The sequence below is a fragment of the Phalacrocorax carbo genome, chromosome 9, assembly GCF_963921805.1.
Source record: "Phalacrocorax carbo chromosome 9, bPhaCar2.1, whole genome shotgun sequence".
Lineage (NCBI taxonomy): Eukaryota > Metazoa > Chordata > Aves > Suliformes > Phalacrocoracidae > Phalacrocorax > Phalacrocorax carbo.
In genome coordinates this window covers 5,634,742-5,654,177 of record NC_087521.1, presented here as the reverse complement: position 1 = coordinate 5,654,177, position 19,436 = coordinate 5,634,742, and the positions used below count along the sequence as shown (strand labels likewise).

Sequence of the window (19,436 nt, the reverse complement as noted above, 5' to 3'; positions counted from 1 at the left end):
TCCCTGGTGAAAACTGTGATTGTTTTCTTTATAGGTAGATGTACTCTGGCTATTCCCAGAGTGACCTTGGCAGCCAACTGTGTTGCCCTTGGTGTCAGCAGAAAGAAGGCTGTTGGTGTCAGTGGGCTTTGGATCAGGCTTTAAAGACAGAGAAAGCTTGCTTAAGGAGAAAAACAGACATAACGAATAGTCCTGATTTCCCAGGTTTTGTCACTTAGAGTTTAGAATATCAACAAGACACTTTAAACCCTGAAGAATAATTCTTATAAGTCAATTATTTTGGCCCTGCGTGTTTCTACAATTATACACAATAATAAAGAAGAACAAATATCTCTGGCTTACAAAAAAAAAGGCAAGTACTTTATTTATCAATAGAGATTTTAGCTGTTCTTTACACCATTGCAATGACTAAATAAATAGCATAAAATAAACAAAGGAGAGTATAAAATCGCTTTATTCCAGCTGGTATCCCAAGACAACCTTTTGACTAAGTACAGAGTTAGGTGTTTCAAATATGGCACTTATATAAATAAGAGCAGAGAGAAGGTGATAGGTTCACAGTTAAAAGCAATGAACTCTGTTCCTTTGGTATGTGTGTCATCATAGGTAATTGTAGGTAAATACATAAGTTGGCTGACATGAACCAACTCCATCTTATTCATGCACATACTAGGGAATGAACTGAAATGTACTGATATATTTTGTGGATCACAACTAATGTAAGGTGATTAAGGTCTCTGGTGTGTGTGTGTGGACAGGCAAACAAAAATGGCAAAATTATATTCAGCATTTATTGTTCAGCATAAGTAATTGATGCACAAACTATGCTAGAAAATAGGTAGTAATACACACCAGGAATAAACTCTGTGATTTAGACAAGGAAAACAATATAAGACATCTGTGAGATAGGTGAAGCAGATATCCTGATTGAGCTGTGGTCAGGTTTCTTACAGTGCAATTACCCTCCTTGTAAAACATGCTTACATCTGCACATTGCAACAGTTTCCCCACCCCCATCCCACCCCGTATCCTTGCAGATTTTTAATATGAACATTCTACACGTTTACAACAATTAGTCAGACAGTCCAAACTGTAAACTTATCCTAATGACGACCAAAAAGCCGGTCCGCTGACAGATAACACCCATTCATTAGAAAGAAAAGTCGGAATAATAGTAGCTGTGCTGTAAGGCTAGATCAAGCATGGTTTTATAGCTGGTTTTTCAGTCTTTTACATAGCACTGCATTTTGCAGCTAGTTCAGTAAGTGCAGATCCAATACCTTAATGGCTTTCTTGGTGGTTTGATAAAATGCTTGCCTAAGCAATGTACCTTTCTCTAATGGTGCATGGGTCTGTTCCACCTGGCACGGTGTTTCACTTCTGTCACAGCCTCACACATAAGCTGAGTCACTTGACTGAGTCCTGCCAAAGTTAGGCATGCTCATTCTTGGCAGGTCCTTATTTCTGATTTCGTATATGGATTTCCTTTTTGCCTGTACTCCTCTCACTGCCATTTTGATTTTTCTCCAGCCCAAGTGGTTCAGTTCTGCCAAATTGAGCACCACACAAATCCCACTGACAGCAAACATGAATACCAAGAATACGGTCTTCTCAGTGGGCCTAGAGACATAGCACTCTACTTCTTTAATGCAGGGGTATCTGTCACATTCGTACATGGAAGGGACATTGAATCCGTACAGAAAATACTGTCCCACTAAGAATCCGATCTCTAGGGCATTTCGAAAGACCACTTGGATGATATAAAACCGAGAAATGCCTTCTTGCCTCCTCATCTTTGACTTTGTAGTTCTGATAGCAGGATTGGGGATTTCCTTCACTTCTAAGCAGTCCGGTTCCGCCTCTTTGGTGGAGTTCTCGGTGTTCTGCAGCACCCCATTGACAATCGTGTTCTTGATTTTCTTACTGTCCTCACGTTTCATTGAATCCTGGTCCCTCTCCAAGGTGAGGAAGACAGTGGAATATCTCCGTTCCCTTTGCTTAGCAGACTGGTGAACAGAGTACGTTATGAAGCAGAGGCTGGGGGTGCACACCATGATGATCTGGAACACCCAGTACCTTATATGAGAAATAGGGAAAGCCTGGTCATAACAAGCCTGGTTGCAGCCTGGCTGCAGCGTGTTACAGACGAACATCGTTTGCTCGTCGTCGTACACCGTCTCCCCTACAATGGCCACAATGAGTATCCTGAAGATCACCACCACGGTCAGCAGGATCCTGGAACAGAGGAGCCCGTCAGTGCGCGCCGCCGCCGCCGCCCCGCGGCCGGGAGCTGTCCAGTGCTGACCGGGACCCGCCGCCGCCGCCGCCCCGCGGCCGGGAGCTGTCCAGTGCTGACCGGGACCCGCCGCCGCGGCCGCCCGCACCCAGCCCCCGGCCCGCCGGCGACCCCAGCCCCCAGCCCGCCGGCGACCCCAGCCCGCCTCCCGCCGGCGACCCCAGCCCCCAGCCCGCCGGAGCCCCCAGCCCGCCGGAGCCCCCAGCCCGCCTCCCGCCGGTGCCGCTAGCCCCCAGCCCGCCGGAGCACCCAGCCCGCCGGAGCACCCAGCCCACCTCCCGCCGGTGCCGCCAGCCCCCAGCCCGCCGGAGCCCCCAGCCCACCTCCCGCCGGAGCCCCCAGCCCGGCTCCCGCGCAGGAGGCGCGCAGCCCGTGCGGCATCGCCTCGGCGCGGCCATCTGCGGCCGTGCGAATCCGCCGCTGTCAAAACCTCGGCCGGCGGTCAGCGCTCCCCCCCACCCCCCACCCCCCGCACGGACCTCCCGGTGGAAAAAAAGCAATCCCACGGGCCGTTAGGGCCCCCGAAAGCACGGGAGGGCACGGCGTGGGGTTGCTCCGGCGCGGGACCCTGGTGGCGGCGGGTGTCCCCGATGGCCGCCCGCTGCCCCGGGGCTCCTCGGGGACAAGGACGGCGGCGTTTGCGGTGTCCCCCCGCCTCGGTGACCTGCGCCGCGCACACACACAAACACGCACTCCAGGCACGCACCGCAAGAGCCCCGCGTGTGCCGCCGGCCGGCCCGCTCGGACAGAAGTGGCCCCCCCCGTACCCCCCGTAGCCCTTACCTCCCTATCATAGTAGAATGCTGCTGCACGGCAGCTTCCAGTAGCCTCTCTAGAATAGTCCATTCCCCCATCGCTGTTCATCCGGAGACAAAGACTTTGGCAAGCGGAGGGGATCTCTTCACTTCTTCTTCCTTTCCCCCTCCCTTCCTTTTTTGTTTTTCTTTTCCTTTTTTTTTTTTTTTTCGGGGGAAGGAAAACAAACAGCAGCGCAACCCCTCTCTGCCGCCCTCAGTCCCGTGGCGGGAAGGGGGCTGGAGGCGGCAGCCCTGCCGAGGACTCCCGGCTCGGCTGGGCCGGGCTGGACTGGGCTGGGCTGGGCTCAGCTGGGCTGGGCTGGGCTCGGGGCCCCACGGCGGCCGCCACCGGCCCGGCCCGCTCGGCTCGTGGCGCGGCGCGGCGCGGCGGACCCGCGGCGTGGAGGGAGGAAGGTTGGCTTGTAATGTCTTGCTGCCTCTAATCTGCCTTTAAGTAGTCTCCGCTTGCGTCACTGACAGGTTGGTGGAGAGCAGCCAAGAGCAGCGCTCGGATTTTCTCATTTTTATTATTCCGGTGAATATAAATAAATAAATGCAATAAAATAAATTAAATAAATAAAGGAGGAGGAGGAGGAGGAGGAGGAGGAGGGAGGGAGGGCGGGGGATGAGCCGCCCCAGCCGGCGGGAGGCTTGTTGTGCAACCGAGTGCGCCCTTGCCGGAGCCCCCGGCCCCCGCGGGCGGCAGCGCCCGGCGCCCCGCCGCGGGACCGCCCGGCCCGGCCCGGAGGCAGCCCCGCCAGCGACCGGGCGCTGCCCCTCGGCTGCCGGTTTGAAAAGCTGCTCCAGGGCGTGACTGCGACGCCCTGGCCCCTCCAGCCGCGAGCGCCCGCCTGCCGGGGGGGCTCCCAGGGGTTGCGAGGTTTTACTTCTCCTCCCGAGCTTGACTGACTTTTCTGCGCTCACAGAACAGCGGTGTCGTGCAGCAATAACCTTACCTGTTAAAACTGCTTACCCTTGGAAGGAAGATAGTGCGCTTAAGATTGCATCTTCATTCTCCCCTGATTACAGACATAGCAATCACTAAGGAGAAATGAAACTTATATATAGCCATTTCAGAGAATTCTGAGACAGGGACTGGATTTGTGCTAGGAAAGACACCAAACCTTCACACAAAGCATCTCTGAACAGCACAAGAATAAAGTATCTTGAATAAATCCTTGTGTTATAATCAGTCCACATATTTTATTCTACCATATTCTAAAGTACCATACTGTGTTTAAAATACTTGTTATTTTATAGATGCCCTTAGAGACTGTACCTGAGACACCGCCAAACAATTCCACATGAAACACTGGCACCAATTGGAACTGACTGGTTTCTGGTCAAGTGTAAAATGCATTCTGTATATTTCTATAAAGATCAAGCATAGCTTCATACCTGCGGTTCTTTTTGCTCAACTAATCTCACTAGAAAGCAACACAAGAAAAATTCTAGTCAGTCTGTTCATAAGGCTCCTACTGCCAAACTCACTAAAATCAGTCTCTTTCGAAAGCAGAATGGCTCAGGCCATTGTAAACAGTGTAGCCTTCTGTTTTCTTTGCAGCTCTCTCATGAACCAATTTCATGTTATATTAATGATATTAAGTGTTTTCTGAATAGATGGGACCATGCTTCATCTCTGCAGAGGGCATCTGTGTGTTTTAGACACCCCAAGGTTTGCTGTCATTTCATTTGGTGTGTGCAGATGGTCTCTGATTCACATGCTGTTGGGTCACTTGCCTGATTGGATCTCCAGATCTTTGAATTAGGAAAGTATCAAAGAAGAGAAGATCAATGAATACCTCTGTTGGGACAGAAATTGGCAGATTTTTCTTCTCTCCTAGTCAAGAGCCTGTGAAGAAGCATTTGATAATCTGGATTCTTTCCTTCCCACACTGTTGAGGATTACTGGGAAGAGCAAATAATCACTGTTTTTCCTTCAAATCTGACTGGATTCTTCTTGAAAGCTGGTTCTCACAATTCCTGCACTTGTTTTTTGCATGTAGTTTGTAAAACCTGCTGCTGCAGATGCACCAAAACTAAAAAGAAGAGGTTGTTTCTTTTAAGAGGACTGTAGTATCTATCCAGCTACCCCAACAACTGAGTGTCTCATATGGACCCCAAAGACAGCTCTGAAAATGAGATCAATCAGAGCAGTAAAGCAAGCAGTCATGCATGTATGGAAGGAGAGAGGGCAGGAGATATGCTAAGAAGCTAATGATGATAATCCTATTTAGCAAACCAAACAGAGAGGGAAAGCCCGGGATTGAAATTACTGAAGAGAGGAGGGAAGGTTTTGGTTCATAGACAAATATAACAATTTCTAGAAAGGAAAGCTGTTCTCTGGCACTGGGATAGAAAACCCACTTATCTGAGCTTTTAGGACCAGTAAATATAAAGGAATTGAATTCTAATCGTATCAAACACTGGCCTATGAATGAACAGTTAGTCAGTATTTGCTGTGTGTGAAGAGTTCCACTCGCTGCTGACAACCCAGCTGTGGAGACATGGAGGGGAAATATCATAAATAGATGCTGCAAACATGTAAGCACTGCTACGAAATTGCTTTTGATTGAAATACGGTTCAAAGTTAAATACTTTCAGGCCTGCTCTTACAGGGGTTACATCTCATTCTGACACAGCTGACCTTGCTTTTTCTAACAATAACCTTATACGTACCCCCCAACCATATTCACATGCAGGATACTTGGCCTTACACTTGAGAAAGTTTACTGAGCTTCAGACCTTAGTGAGTTTGGGAAAAAAAAAATAATTTCAACGTGAGAGTCTCTTTCAAGATATGTTAACATACATTTTAAGTAACCGGAAAACTCAAAGGAGTTTGATATAGCCCAAAATACACGCGCAATCTCTAGAACTATGAGTTGCTGTCCTTAATTTGAGCCCTGACTTATTGTCAAAAGAGAATTCATAAGAATCAACATGATGTTCTCTGAGTGCAACAGTGAAAGGTGTATGAAGAGCGTAATTATCTGTATTTCCATTATCCATTACACGTACAATGGCAACCTGCAGACTTATCTGACAAATTGTCTAAATCACTAATTGCTCAGGCCCATACAGTCATGACTGTAAGAGAGAATTGTAGACATGAGAAGATTTTCAGCTTCTAAGGGTTCATCTTAGGTTTTGCATCATTCCCCTCAATGCTTCAGCCTATGGTAAGGCCAGGATTTGCAGAGCAGCAAGCTGCCAGGAATGCTGACGATGTATATCGTGCAGTGTGCTGTATCCACATTAGAAAACTTTCATTCAGGATAATCAAAGCTTTATGTCTCCCAGCTTACAAAGAACCATTTCCTAATGAAGCAGCAGTACCAGTTTGCAGCAGGGCCAGGCCTGTCCAATATTTTTATCAGTTTCATGCAAAGGAAATAAAACTAACTTCCCACTCCACACATAGGCTTCTGGGTGGGAGAATGCGTTTTTGTTTGTTCTGCTTTGTAATTCGAAAAGGATGAGTATTCCTCTACAGACAAAATTCAGTATAAACTCTGTTGTTCCTAATAGGAGGTCAAACAAGCTTTGCAAAAAGAAAACATCAGAGTCTGCGTGTGTTCAAAGTTGCCACTGCCACAATATTAATTCATGATGAAATAATGACTGAGTTGATCTTGGATTAGGTCTGAAGAATGAGACTGTATGTGTCCTCATTTTGATGCCAAACCAAGGTTAATCTGTCTCTAAGAAGCTGTAGGCCAGATTCTCTGTAAGAAATCCAGCCCTTTTGCCCTGATCTGTTTTTGTAAAGGGTCCAAAGAGCAGTCAAATCTCGCCGGCTGCACATTCCTCCAGTACGGAGCGCATCACACTGGGAGCAGAGCTGACACATTTGGCTCTCCTGTCAGAGGACGTGGGTGGCGTGGCTGGATGGCACGATGAAGAAGCCGCATGGCTAGTGCCATACCCGCTGTCAGACAGCGTGCTAAACCACAGTATTCCTCTGCTTCCTTGTTTTCTATGCTGAAGTGAACGGATGTAAAAAAGAATCCGCATCTTACTCAAGCCTTCCCCATGTACTGCCTCCTTTGAAAGGATTTTATATATCATAAAAGATATATATTAAAGATATATATTTACCCTAAATTTATTTATTATTTATATTCTTTTTAAATATATCTTCATATTTTTACTACTATACCAACAACACTGGTTGAGATTTTTCAGCGTTACTTTCATAAAGCAGTAGGACTTTCTTTGCAAGACTGGCATGATGAGGGCTTCCTTTCTGACAGTATTTGATGTAGTCCATGAAATCTGAGTCATTAGCTACTAAACTGAAAATGCCTTTTTAAGACCTCTCATAGCCATCTGCCATGCTCTGTTTTCATTTGGCGCCATGTGTGTATTAATGAAATGATTGCATCAGATTATATCTTTTATTCATAAAATCATCTAGGTCATCTGCTTCCACCTACACTTTCTCTCTCATTAAAATGAGCATTTGTGCATGGGTCCTACCCCCACTGTATGAGCACGATCCCAGCTGCCCTCAGCTGCTATGTGAATCTTAAGAAGAAATCCTTCTCTCTGTTTTTTCCTTAAATTAAATTCCTTCAAAAGACAATTCAAGTGTTTCGCATGCCAGAAAGTGCATTTTGCCTGCATTTTGAAAAGTAAAAAGTACCAGAGCTGGATGTACCGATGACCTCAGCCCTTCACAAGAGAAAGCAACATTTCAAGAACACTGTCGTTTTGCTGCTCAGAAATAGGAGCGCACTCTTCACATCTAGTCAACAGTGTTTGGGTCAAAACTGTCAATAACGGGGCAAGCACGTGTGTTCCTTCTTGCGAGGATGGCATACAGCCTGCATTTATACACATCATGCTCGAGAATAGCAAGGTGTCGAGTGCACAAAATTCAGGTCTTTCTGTAACGCACAGACAGACAAAATACTCAGATATCCTAATAATCGTATTAACACTCTATTTTGCATCAGGGGTTCATACCTACAACTGAAGATTACTAGACATGGAAAGATCTTTGGCAAAACAATGAATGTTATCAGTGAAGTAGGAGTAAATCTATGACTATTCACAAGCTCTTTAAGTGGGGGCTCCTAAGTCGTGTTGACTTTCCATAACTATTCTTGCCATGGGGCTTAGTATAAGAAATATTCATGAGGGCGGCAGGTATTAAGTAAATATTCCGCAGTGTTATGAACTCAGAGAATTGAAGCTATCTAAATGTAGCCCCTTTAACTAGAAAACAAATTTTATGTATCATACTTTTCTGGTTGCAAAAAATTTTATTCCCTGACAGAAAAATCACTCAGGTTTCATGGGCATCTTGTCAGCTGTCCACAAAGACTTTCTCATGCACAAATTAACAGCTCAAATCAATTTCCTCGGAAATAATGTGGACATATATACTGAATCACAATTGCACCTACTTCTGGCATATGTACAGCTCCCAGTGCAGCAGGGTCTGCACTTCGTGCAAACTCCTGAGAGTAAACTCCAATTTATTTGCAGACAGGCTGCAACTACACAAAGGAAAACTTCATTGAGTCAAATCTTATGGATTAACAGGCTCTGGAAAGAAGTACAAAACCAGTAAAATATTCCAGGGACCAGATAATCTGCTGCCAGTCTCTTGATCTTCCCTTGTGTTTTTCACCAGTCTCAAAAGACCGCTCACATTCTGCTAAAGCATCCATTAATGCAGCTTCATGAACTATGATGGCTTAAGTGTAAATCTGTGAGCAAATCTTATGTGGGTTCCCATTACACTCTACTTTAAGATTCTATACTAAATAAAGAGTGGGCCTTTCAAAAATAACCTGGACAAGGATTTCATATAAGCAGATTCAACACCTACAATATACGTTGTAGAGATGCAAAGAAATATGCACGTACTAAGAATATAACAAACTCAGTAGAGGATTGAGAATCAACTTTCATTAACTAAAAATTGACTTTTTCCCTAGAGTCTATTCTTTCAAAGATACATATTCAAAAAGATACGAAGCCCTGTATAACTGATTAGTGCATTATGATAGAATACTAGACAATTATGCAGAATATTGGCGACACTCAGTTTGACAAACCTTATTTTCCTCTTTTCCTTATAAAGCAAAAGGAGTTACAGATTGTAATCAGAAGAAACAATTACATTGAATGATAATAATATCTTTTAAAAAAATATGTAATAAATTTGTATTTTATTTATATCATAACACCTCCATCCCATGGTCGTCAATTTTTATGGTACTAATGGCAATCCCCACGGACTTTAGTGGAGCTGGAATTTAAAAACCCTTAAGACCTCATTTACACCAGAACATTTTAAAATCTCTAATTGAAGAATACTAATGATGAGAAAGTTAGTGAGTGCTTCGAAATACCCAGAACAGCAATAAATATGATCAACTAGTAAGAGGAGAGTCCTCTATACTGGAATTCTAAGCAGCATTTTGATGCTTCGTGTATTCCATAGGGGAAAAAAAATGAGAAATCATGCTTCAGTATTCCAGTATGAATGCATTCCATCCAGCATTTTTTTTCAGACCTACTGCTTTGCCTTGTCTACATTTGTCTTCATCCAAATGCTGAATCCTTATACCCCCAGCTGCTTTCAGCTCAGTGACGTGATCAGGGCAGAGCTGCCTTCCTTTGTTTTGATTGTTACACCACCATATGTCTTCAGTATTCCTGGTGCCCCTCACTCTTGTGCTCGGCCCCTCCAGTCTCTCACTGGTCTCAGAAGGGAATTTACATTACATTAAAGCATCCCTTCAGAGGCCAGGCTGAAACAATCCCTGGAAGTAACCAGGGCAGTCAAATGATTGATTTGACGGTAAACTGTGTCAGGGAACGGGAGTGAAAAGCGGGGGCTTGGTAAGAAACGCAGAGTTTTTTTATCCTTTTCTCATTCAAAGATTCTACAGTTACAATAAAAATGGGTGAAATATATCTGAAAAAAATCCTTTACAGGTATATAAGGTATAAATACACACGTGTGTGCAAATGCATGTATTTATGTATGTGTTTTATAATTAGTGTCTATTTGCATGTCAGACTGCAAAAAGAAATACAAAATAATATTTAATAGAGAATTCCATAGGAAATCCTGTTCACTAGGAATCCTGTAGGATTATTGAGGTGATTTAAATGGCCTGTGTGAGGAGAATATATTTGAATTCCACATGATTTTGGACTTTAGACCTGGACTTTGTCCCATGTAAGGCCTTAGGTAAAAGCTGTTGAGTTTTCTTTCCAGTCACAGTAATTGGTTTGAAACAAGAATCTGACATATTTCGTAGAGTTCATGGAATATATAAAAAAAATCTTCAGTTGAATTTAACTTCTATAAACATTCAAAAGTGTCAATTTTTTAGTCTAGAATCTTTAGTCTAGTCTATAGATCTTCACATTTTCACTGGAAAATACAGATTCATAGACCCAGAATAGTTTCCCAGACCCATTCCAATCATGCACATCTGGAGTTTCACAGGTGGTGATTTAAACCGGTGTTTTAGTGAGTTCCACAACTGTTACTAACAAACAACGCCTGCTCAGCTGCGGAGCATGCTTTGTTTTCAGGACACCATTTGTAAATCTTTCCTAAACAAAAAGTTTTTCAGGATGAGCATTCCATTAAATTTGTGTAATATTTCTCTTCCAAAATGGAGCAAACTCAAATTTGGAGTATCAAAATATTTTATGAATCAAAAGCCCTGAGTTTTATAAAGTTGTGATTGCAGTACTCAATTTCTTTTATGCCACAGAAAGTTGCAGTGCTTACCTATAGGTTTCGCAGAAATTTTCATGTTGTGAAATACTCAATTCATAACTACGTATTCTAGAATATATTAGAAAGGATGTATTTTTTACTACACTGCAGGAAAGGATTTGTGACACAGCAAGAGAAAAAGATAAGTTCAATCATTCATAAAAAGTTGTAGAACACCTACATTTGTGCATGGTTTATTTCTGTGCTCTTAAGAAAAAGACAAATCGGCATTATGCGCAATGGTGCTGTGATACTGGAAGTTACAGTTTATTTTTCGAGATAACAATGAAACCCACGTAATATCTCACATAGGTCAGAGTTGCTTAAGGGCTGCATCGATTTACACGCATCCTATGTAAATCTGTCCTCAGTTTAACCAGCTATTTACTTTGCATTTTAGATTTAGAAACTCTGCTTTGTAGCTGTTTCAACCTCTTTCACACTTCCCTGCAAGAAAGTACGGGCTGTTTTCCTGTGAGAAACATAACCAAACTATCAGTGATTTATAGAAAAGCCTTGCTCCACGGTTTCCTCAATCTAAAGCTGTGTTTGCCCAGCTGAGGGGGAAACAGCATAGGAAGACATACCTTTTTTACCCTATCCACATCTTCTTTATGACAGTCTCAGGAGGTTTGGGGGCCTGGTGTGAGCAGGCTGGTTCACACTAACAGCAGCGCCAAGCAGCTGTTTGAGGCACCCCTGGGTACCTTTCCCGCTCAGGCTTGCCCAGCTCTACACCTCGCTGAGGCTCAAAGGGAACTGAGAGGCACCATCACCCACCTCTTCCCAGGCTGGGACACCTAATACGGACCCCGAACCATAAAACTTGGCATTGAAAACGTTCATCATTTGAACTTCAAAAGCTACATCAGAGTGAGAACGGTGCCATATATTTACATTTACATGCAAGTGGGTAAATATTTCATGTGTACAATTTTACCAACTATTACTTTGTGTCAATTCGTAAGATTACTGCAAATACTACATCGCGTTTTATCTACGTTTTCTGTTTTTCAGATTTTGAAGGATCTCTTACATTTGTACGTGTCTGTACCTGCTGGGCACACAATAAATAAGATACAGAATTTTATTTTCTTCAGTCACACCTCCAGAATGCCTCCATTCTGCACGCACCTTCCTCAGAGCAGGCTCGCTCAGGCGGTGTGCAAGCCAGGTCATCCCTCCCAACATGGCCCAGTAAGCCTCCCTCTTCCCATCTGGATTTGCTCTCATTTTCTTTCTTCAGTACAAAGCCATGATGAAGCACCAGTTTTCTTGTGGAAACCTCTAAGAACGAGTCTATGGAGAACTTTTCTCATCACAGAGGCTTCAATCTGCCTAAAAAGAAGACAGGTTATAGTGAATCAACAAAGCAGAAAGACCAGGGACCCTAAGGTTTAGATTTAATTAAGATTTTCACATGGTTAAAGTAGATTAAGATTACACACACAGAGAACATCTTCAGGCAGAAAATTTAAGACCTCATGTTGAGATGCAGCTGTCCAGTGTTTTCTCAAAAACAAACCTCTTCTGATGCTGAGGAACAGAAATCAATAAATTTTCAGCCCTGCTTTCACTGTATAAGTATATTCATCCTATAGTTTCAGTGAACAAAAACCAGGCAAGTGACTTGAAATATTTGTTGATAAGCACTTAAAGATTTGACCTGTTTAAAAAAATATGTCAATAAGTAATACGTCCAAAAAGACATGGATAAACTATTGATCTGATTTGTTTCATTACTGTAATTTGATACATTTCATTATTTCATATATTTCCTCGGAGCAGAGGATCTGCTTTGGGGCAGAAAACGTATTGTAAAGAGAAAAAGATTTCAGGAAAGCCAGTGCAGCGGGGGAAAAAAAGAAGTGATAGCAAAGTCCCCACAGGGCTTTAATAAATTTTTGTGAGGCATATTCAGTTTAATTACACCAACTAGTTATCAAAGCCCAGCGTCATGCTACTTGAAATGTCAGTGCAAACTGTTCCTTGGGCTTGAAGGTGGTACGTACAGCAAAAATGACTGTGTGAAATCCAAATATGACTGCCACAAGGACAAACAAGGCATGAGAGAAAACATAAGCTCCAAGATAGATCAATTACTCCAAAGAATACCAACTAGACAGGTGGATGAGTCATATGTATGGTGCAGGCAGAGCTCCTGTTGAATGGAAAATACACTTAAAACGGCATCTTTCACTGTGAAATGCAATGAGGTCAAGACAAATTGGGTGGCAAGGATCCTACCTGTGCCATGATGATAGAAATATCCTCAAGCAGAGAACCGGGACTGAGTTTCCTCTTTTATCAGGTCTCTCCTCTTGTGATAAAGGAAAGACCTTATAAAAGCCTCTTTTATAAGATCTCTCTTACCTCCCCTTCCCAATAATGTGGCTTTCTTCAGTTTTTAAGATTACTTTGGAAAAAGAAGCTACAGTGTAAAGCAAGACATTGTTTTTGACACGACAAATAAGAGATATCCTTTTTTTTCACTGGGAGGGTTGGTCAGAGAAATATATCAAATGAGTATATCAAAATAATTCAATAAAATATGTTTAATTGTTCTTTTCTCTGGCAGCAGCGAAAAAACAATCTTTCCAGAACTAGGAAACGGCAACATACGTGCATCACAGGGCAGCAATGATTGTCCTGCAGAGAGGGTATGACATAACTCAGCTGGGTCTGGAACAAGTCAAGTACGCTGCTACAATGGCTATGAATAACTTGTTAAAATACTTTTATTTTTAATTAAGTGAATGTGTAAATAGGAACACCAAATCACAATACACATAGAAAAGGCAAAGTTAAAGTAATACCTCTCTCAAACTCTAAGTGGTCTTCTGTGACGGTGTAGCATTGCATGCTTACTTAAGGGTACACAAAAGTGTTTCTTATGTTTGCTATTTATTATGAAACTAATCTCCTCAGAAGTCAAAAAGTACATTCAGAGATATACAGCTGCTTTTAAGACATAAAACCTCCAGCATTTTGATGGGCATAATAAACAATTCAAAAGTTGCACACACCAGCATTTAACTCTCAGCCCCTGCAGCAAGTTGCACTAGATTCTAGTCCAAGACACATAATTTTCAAAATCCACACTAAATGACCTTTCACAAAGACAAACTTAAAATGTCTCCACTTGATTCTTTTCAGCCGCTGTATTCAGTGGTTAATTAGAAGCATGCATGGGAGATTTGCAACATGGGAAGAAAAGAAAAAAACCTGTGTAGGAAAATAGCCATATCCTCACCTACTTTAGACAGTCCTACTAGTATCACTGGCTTCAAAGTAAGAGCAGCATTCTGATTCACCTGAACTGGGAATTTGGCCCTTTTTTTTTTTTTTAATTATTATTTTTTATGGCCCTAAGAATATAGTGCAGCATTTTTGTTCTACATTTAAGTTATATCTGAAGTTCGTCTTCCAAAATAATACTCATTGAAGCAAAATACATTCCACTCTTCAAGAGATTTTTAAGGTCAACCTGCCTATGATTTGGGTAAATTTTAAATGTTTATAGAAATGACTGAAGTTGGATACAGTACCTTCTTTCCCTAGCATACTTCCCTCCATTGCTTTCACCAGGCAAATTGAGGGAACTTTGTGGAGAATGCATGCCAAATGAATGTGATGAGTTCATGTCAAGGACTGACAGCAGGACTGACTTGTAACACACAGGTTTTGTTGATAGCCCAGGAATTTCATTATATACTCTTCAGTGCCATCTGCTGTATTCAAAACCTAAGAGAGAATAAAATGGACAGTCTCAACAGCTCCATGGCAAGGAAATTACCTAACTCTAGGCTCAGGTCTGCCCTACAAGCGTAGAATCCCATTAAGGGATCAAGTGCTCATTGTTGCCAAGGTTGAAGAACTTGGTCACAACTATGGCCGCATTCGTTCAACTTTTTGTTACACTTTCTTAAGGTGCAGCAAAATACCCTTTATAAACCGCAATACCTATGAGAATTGGTGCTTTAGCACCACAGCACCTCCCCTAGTCAAGCAGGGACAGAACTGCACCTGCAGAAAAGACTGGAGAGCAGCTGTCCATTTCATGCTTACCCTTTGAACCTGGAGAAGAGTGGTCAAGAAACAGTATTTTTCCAAGGAACAAATAGGATTTGGGTGCCCAGACCGCAAAAACCCGACACTCTGATCTCCCCTTTCACCACTGAAGTTGTTTTATTAGGTGAAGAAAAATTAGTTTGCACTTTGTTAGCTTAATGCCTTTTCTGCAGTTATTGCAAAGAAAATAATGATGATTTTTCTGTGTCTTAGAGTAAGCGTACAATGTGATTGATTATGTCCATTCTGTCCTTCAGGATTTAAACAGAGCTCTTAAATTATATACTACAGAACAGCTTCCTGCTCAAAAAGCCATTTTTTTCCAACAAAATTTGCGCAGTGGGCTGTTTGTCACAAGATACAGGGCATATTTCTGAGTGCCATTTCCTTACCTTTATGTACTGGACAGGCTCTGTTCTGTCTGTGAGAATGACATGCCATGATCTGGTTTTTATTAGCTTTAGGACACTCAGACTCTGATAGGGTCTCCATTGCTCTGGAGGCTATGGACAAACAGGCAGAAATATTTCCTATACAAAAGCCCTTTTGTTGTAAATAGGCAAGATAAAGGAAAAGGAAAGCATAACAAACTTTTTTCCATTTCCATACCAAGAAAATCCTAGCCAATAGCACCTGCAATGCATTTCCAGAACATAGAGCACTATAGGTTTAGCAAAGCACCACCAGCCGTTTGCTGGTTTTTGTACTGCAGTATTTATCCGTTCTGTGGTATTTGTGGCATTCTCTATACTTAGATTGGCAAATACCACAAATACCATGATAAATTTAACGACTGTGAGTGATAAATGTCAAGCTTTTAATAGCACCCACTGTCTCTCTGTCACCCCATGACCTTATTTGGAGATTGCACAATCACCATCTCTGTATTATTTATAAAAGAAATAGTCTTTTGAGCATTTTAAATGGCAATATATTTGCTTTGTTTAATATGTATGGACAGAATGAGCAAAGGAACCCTTTGTATGTCTCTTGGCAGAAGGAAGACCCTGCAGAATACTACTCCTGATAATTTCATACATTTTTTTTTTACAAAAATGAGGTCAGAATGCAGTTTCCTGATTCTGTTAGGTGCCAATACAATGGGCAGAACTCATAGTCTCAACTGAAATGAAAGGGCAGAAACAAATTTGTCCACCCAGCTGATGACAACAGCTGATGTTTTATTTGACCAGAAAGGAAAAGTCTACAAAATTATTGCTGCAGCCACTAAAATACAGATTGTGACACCAGAAATTGCAAACTTATTCTCTACATGACTTTAGGCACTTTTTACACTTTCAGCAGTATGTGACGTATTCGGACTACGTCTGAAGAACACGCCTCTGTGGCACTCAGACTGCAGGTTGTAAGAAGGAAAGAGCAATTCACATTAGCACCAAAAACATTTCAGTTCTGAACTTTTCTCAAAATTCCAAAGTTTTGAGGTTTTCCCTTGAGGAAAAGACTAAATCAGGAATTAGCTTCTGCCTTAGGAACAGGACTACAAAACATCCACAGTTTTGTCCTAGTGAAATATCTCTGTGATGTTTCTGACATGAAATATTTCTCCTTCGAACTTCGATTACGCTAATTTTCTTGGAGGGGTATTCATATGCTATGCCATGGAGACGTGGTCTCTGAAGCTTGTTACCGAGTCAGGGATGCTCTTCCACTGCAAAGACAAAAAGAAGGGTTAGGGAAAATATTTGTATGCGTATATATGTGTATACGCACATATGAATGGGTAAATCTATAGTATATATATTTTTAGATATATGTATATAATTACAGCAAACACTTTGGAGAACGCAGAACCAAATGCAAGAGTGACTATCACCAGCAGCATCCTAATCACCCATTTTCCTATGTACAGTGAAGATATCAGTTCCACGTAAGTCTCTTTCAAAGCACATTCAATTCAGCTGACAAAATATATGGGCAAAAGATCAAAAGCTACTGCATTACTGTGGTTTGTCTGGTTGCCATACAGAGCTGAGCTGCACAAAAGAGCTCCAATTCAATTAAAAATAAATCTAAAATCATTTCCACAGTAGTAAGACTCGTAAGGCCTAAGACCATTTTTATAAACCTGTTTGCCACATGTTAAAGGTTTTGTCACATATTAAAGGTTTTGGTTTTTACAATACACTACATTACAATTTAAAAATATATCTGGGCATTTGGTAGTATCTTGTAATGGACTGTGACATTTAGTAAGCCATAATATAGATTAAATACCTACTATATATCCATTCCTGCAAATATATATATGTTTTTTTTTAAATATAGATCACAGAAATCATTAAGCTTTTGTAAGAAAAAATGGACAGATTGTATTTTTCACAACTCACATTTCCACATATACAAACAGGCTGTCTGCTATGAGTTCAGTGTTTAAATTATGAATGAAAGAGTAAGGTAATAAAGCCGATTTCACAGCCAATGCTGAATTAGCAACTCAATTGGTTGATGTTATTAATTTCTGTAATCAGTTACTCAAATTGTAAAACTAACACATCAGATAATGAAGGCAGAAGTTTAGCATAAGGCGGGCGTTTTCTGTTTAACCTATAATAGAAGACTGAGTAAATGATTCCCTTTAAACATTTACCTGAAGTAAAGTTACAGCCACAGAAATGGCTTTGCTTTAACTGGTGGAAAACAATGTTTTCTTGTAGGTGGTGTTCCTTGACAAGGAAGGATCTCCCAGTTTAGGTGTTGCATTCAAGTCATAAATCATGTTAAAGAAGTAAGGAGTGAAGTGGTTTTTTCTTATGGCTTGTTCAGTGGTTTGTCTTTAAAATCTGCTGAGATTTCTATTTCTGCAAGAATTCTTATGCCCTCTGGCTAACCAGAGAATTAGAGCATTGCAAACACACACACACACACACACTTAACTTTAAAACATTTTTAGTAACAAAAAATATTTAATTAAAAAAAAGACCCAAGGTGGACAATTTTCTTGCTTAAGATTAATGTTTCTTACTCTGTTTGAGTTTGGTTTGGGTTTTTTTTTTTTATGAAATAGACAGCTTTTGAGGACAGAAGCCTGCATCCTGAAAATTATTTATAAAATCAAAACAAAAAAAAAAGGACAAATTAGCATGAAATTCAGTGTCAAAACTCATTGATTACATAAACGTAAGGATATGGCTTGAATTCCCTAAATTTATCTTTTCTCCCTGATAGCAGCTACTGTAAAATCCCTGTGCTTCTGGATGCTGTGGAAGATCTCCCCGCCCCGACTGGCACAGCAATATATACCTCCTAGACTCCTTCCTTCCCGGAACAAAATGAACTAGATTCTTCACCTCCTTCTTTTTCTTATCCCAGCTGAGGCAGGCAGAGCCAGCTACAAAGAGCTGGGGGAGGGAGAGGAACGTGTGCTGCTACAGCCACCTATTTCCACTGTCTCTGGGAAAGCTGGAGGTGCAGCCCCTCTCTGACACCCAGGAGCGCCTCAGTTTCCCTTTGAGCATCGCCTTTTTGCGAAAGCGTGTCTAGAAGCCACAACGCACTCATAAGGCACTTGGGACCCTTCGGAACAAAAGGTCGCGTAGCCCTCGTTATCACTGACAATACCCTTTCTGGCGATCTAAACCTGAGGGGGGTGAGAGACTCAAAACTAACCTTTAAGCTCTTTCTTACTGCCTCGCTACCTGGATTTTATCAGGTATCTTCCCAGACGTACTATATTGTTTGTGTGTTACGTAAACCTATGTCAATAAAGATTTATGCTACTCCACATCCACTTTTTCCCCTGCATATATATATATATATATATTGCCTGACAGAAAATTGTTAAAAATGTTTCTAAAATACAGTTCCCCTCCTCTAAGAGAGCATACTGTCCTATATTTGGTAGAACTCATATATACTATATTTTGTGAATTATTTCTTCATGATGAAAAATAAGATTGTCACCAGGTATATTAACTTTTGCTAATGTCTGCTAAATTCTATTCATCCAACACTATTCACACAAGACAGCTTAATCACAGATTAAATCCATCCTTTAATTCTATATCAGCATAATACAATTTTTCCAATAATTAACATATCTATACACTGAGTTTGCAAGTTTCAGCAATCACAGTCATCCTCAGGAGAAAAAGCAAAGGTAATTGGTGGTATGTTAACTGCCTGAATTGCTTCTTTCTTGAGTGTAATGAGTGAGATTTACTAATCACTCAATTTTATAATTTTTTTCCCCTTTCTCTTGTGTCTTGATAATGTCAGAGGCTTCTCTCATAGGGTGCTTCAGGGTGGGACTAGGTTCAGCCGTTACTGGAAGAAAGCAACAGTCTCTGCCTAGGCCTTGTATTAAGTTTATCCAACCTGCAGAGAAGAGTTTTTTCTCTATTTTTTTGCTATTGTTGCGTTATTATTGTAGCTTAATCTGACTGTCACATATATTTAGAGTCACCTGATGTTTTTAAGTATAAATCTGTCTTGTTCTACATTAAAAAAATTATCACTCTACAGAATTCAATTATTCAGGCTAAAAATTTTCATA

At 41.5% G+C, this 19,436-nt stretch overlaps 1 protein-coding gene across 1 annotated transcript; it reads right to left on the bottom strand.

Moving 5' to 3' along the window:
* Window positions 1-390: 390 nt before the first annotated feature.
* On the bottom strand, window positions 391-3,695 carry GJD2 (gap junction protein delta 2). Its single transcript, XM_064459984.1, has 2 exons — window positions 3,080-3,695; window positions 391-2,235 (listed from the first exon to the last, which is right to left on the bottom strand). Exons 1-2 carry the CDS (start codon window positions 3,148-3,150, stop codon window positions 1,392-1,394), a joined length of 915 nt encoding a protein of 304 aa, XP_064316054.1. The 5' UTR covers window positions 3,151-3,695; the 3' UTR covers window positions 391-1,391.
* Between the last annotated feature and the right edge of the window lie 15,741 nt (window positions 3,696-19,436).

Coding starts and splice junctions, on each gene's coding strand:
- GJD2 (XM_064459984.1), bottom strand. CDS start 3,150: ATGGGGGAATGGACTATTCTAGAGAGGCTACTGGAAGCTGCCGTGCAG. Junction 2,236..3,079: donor CATTCTACTATGATAGGGAG/GTAAGGGCTACG, acceptor CCTCTGTTCCAG/GATCCTGCTGACCGTGGTGG.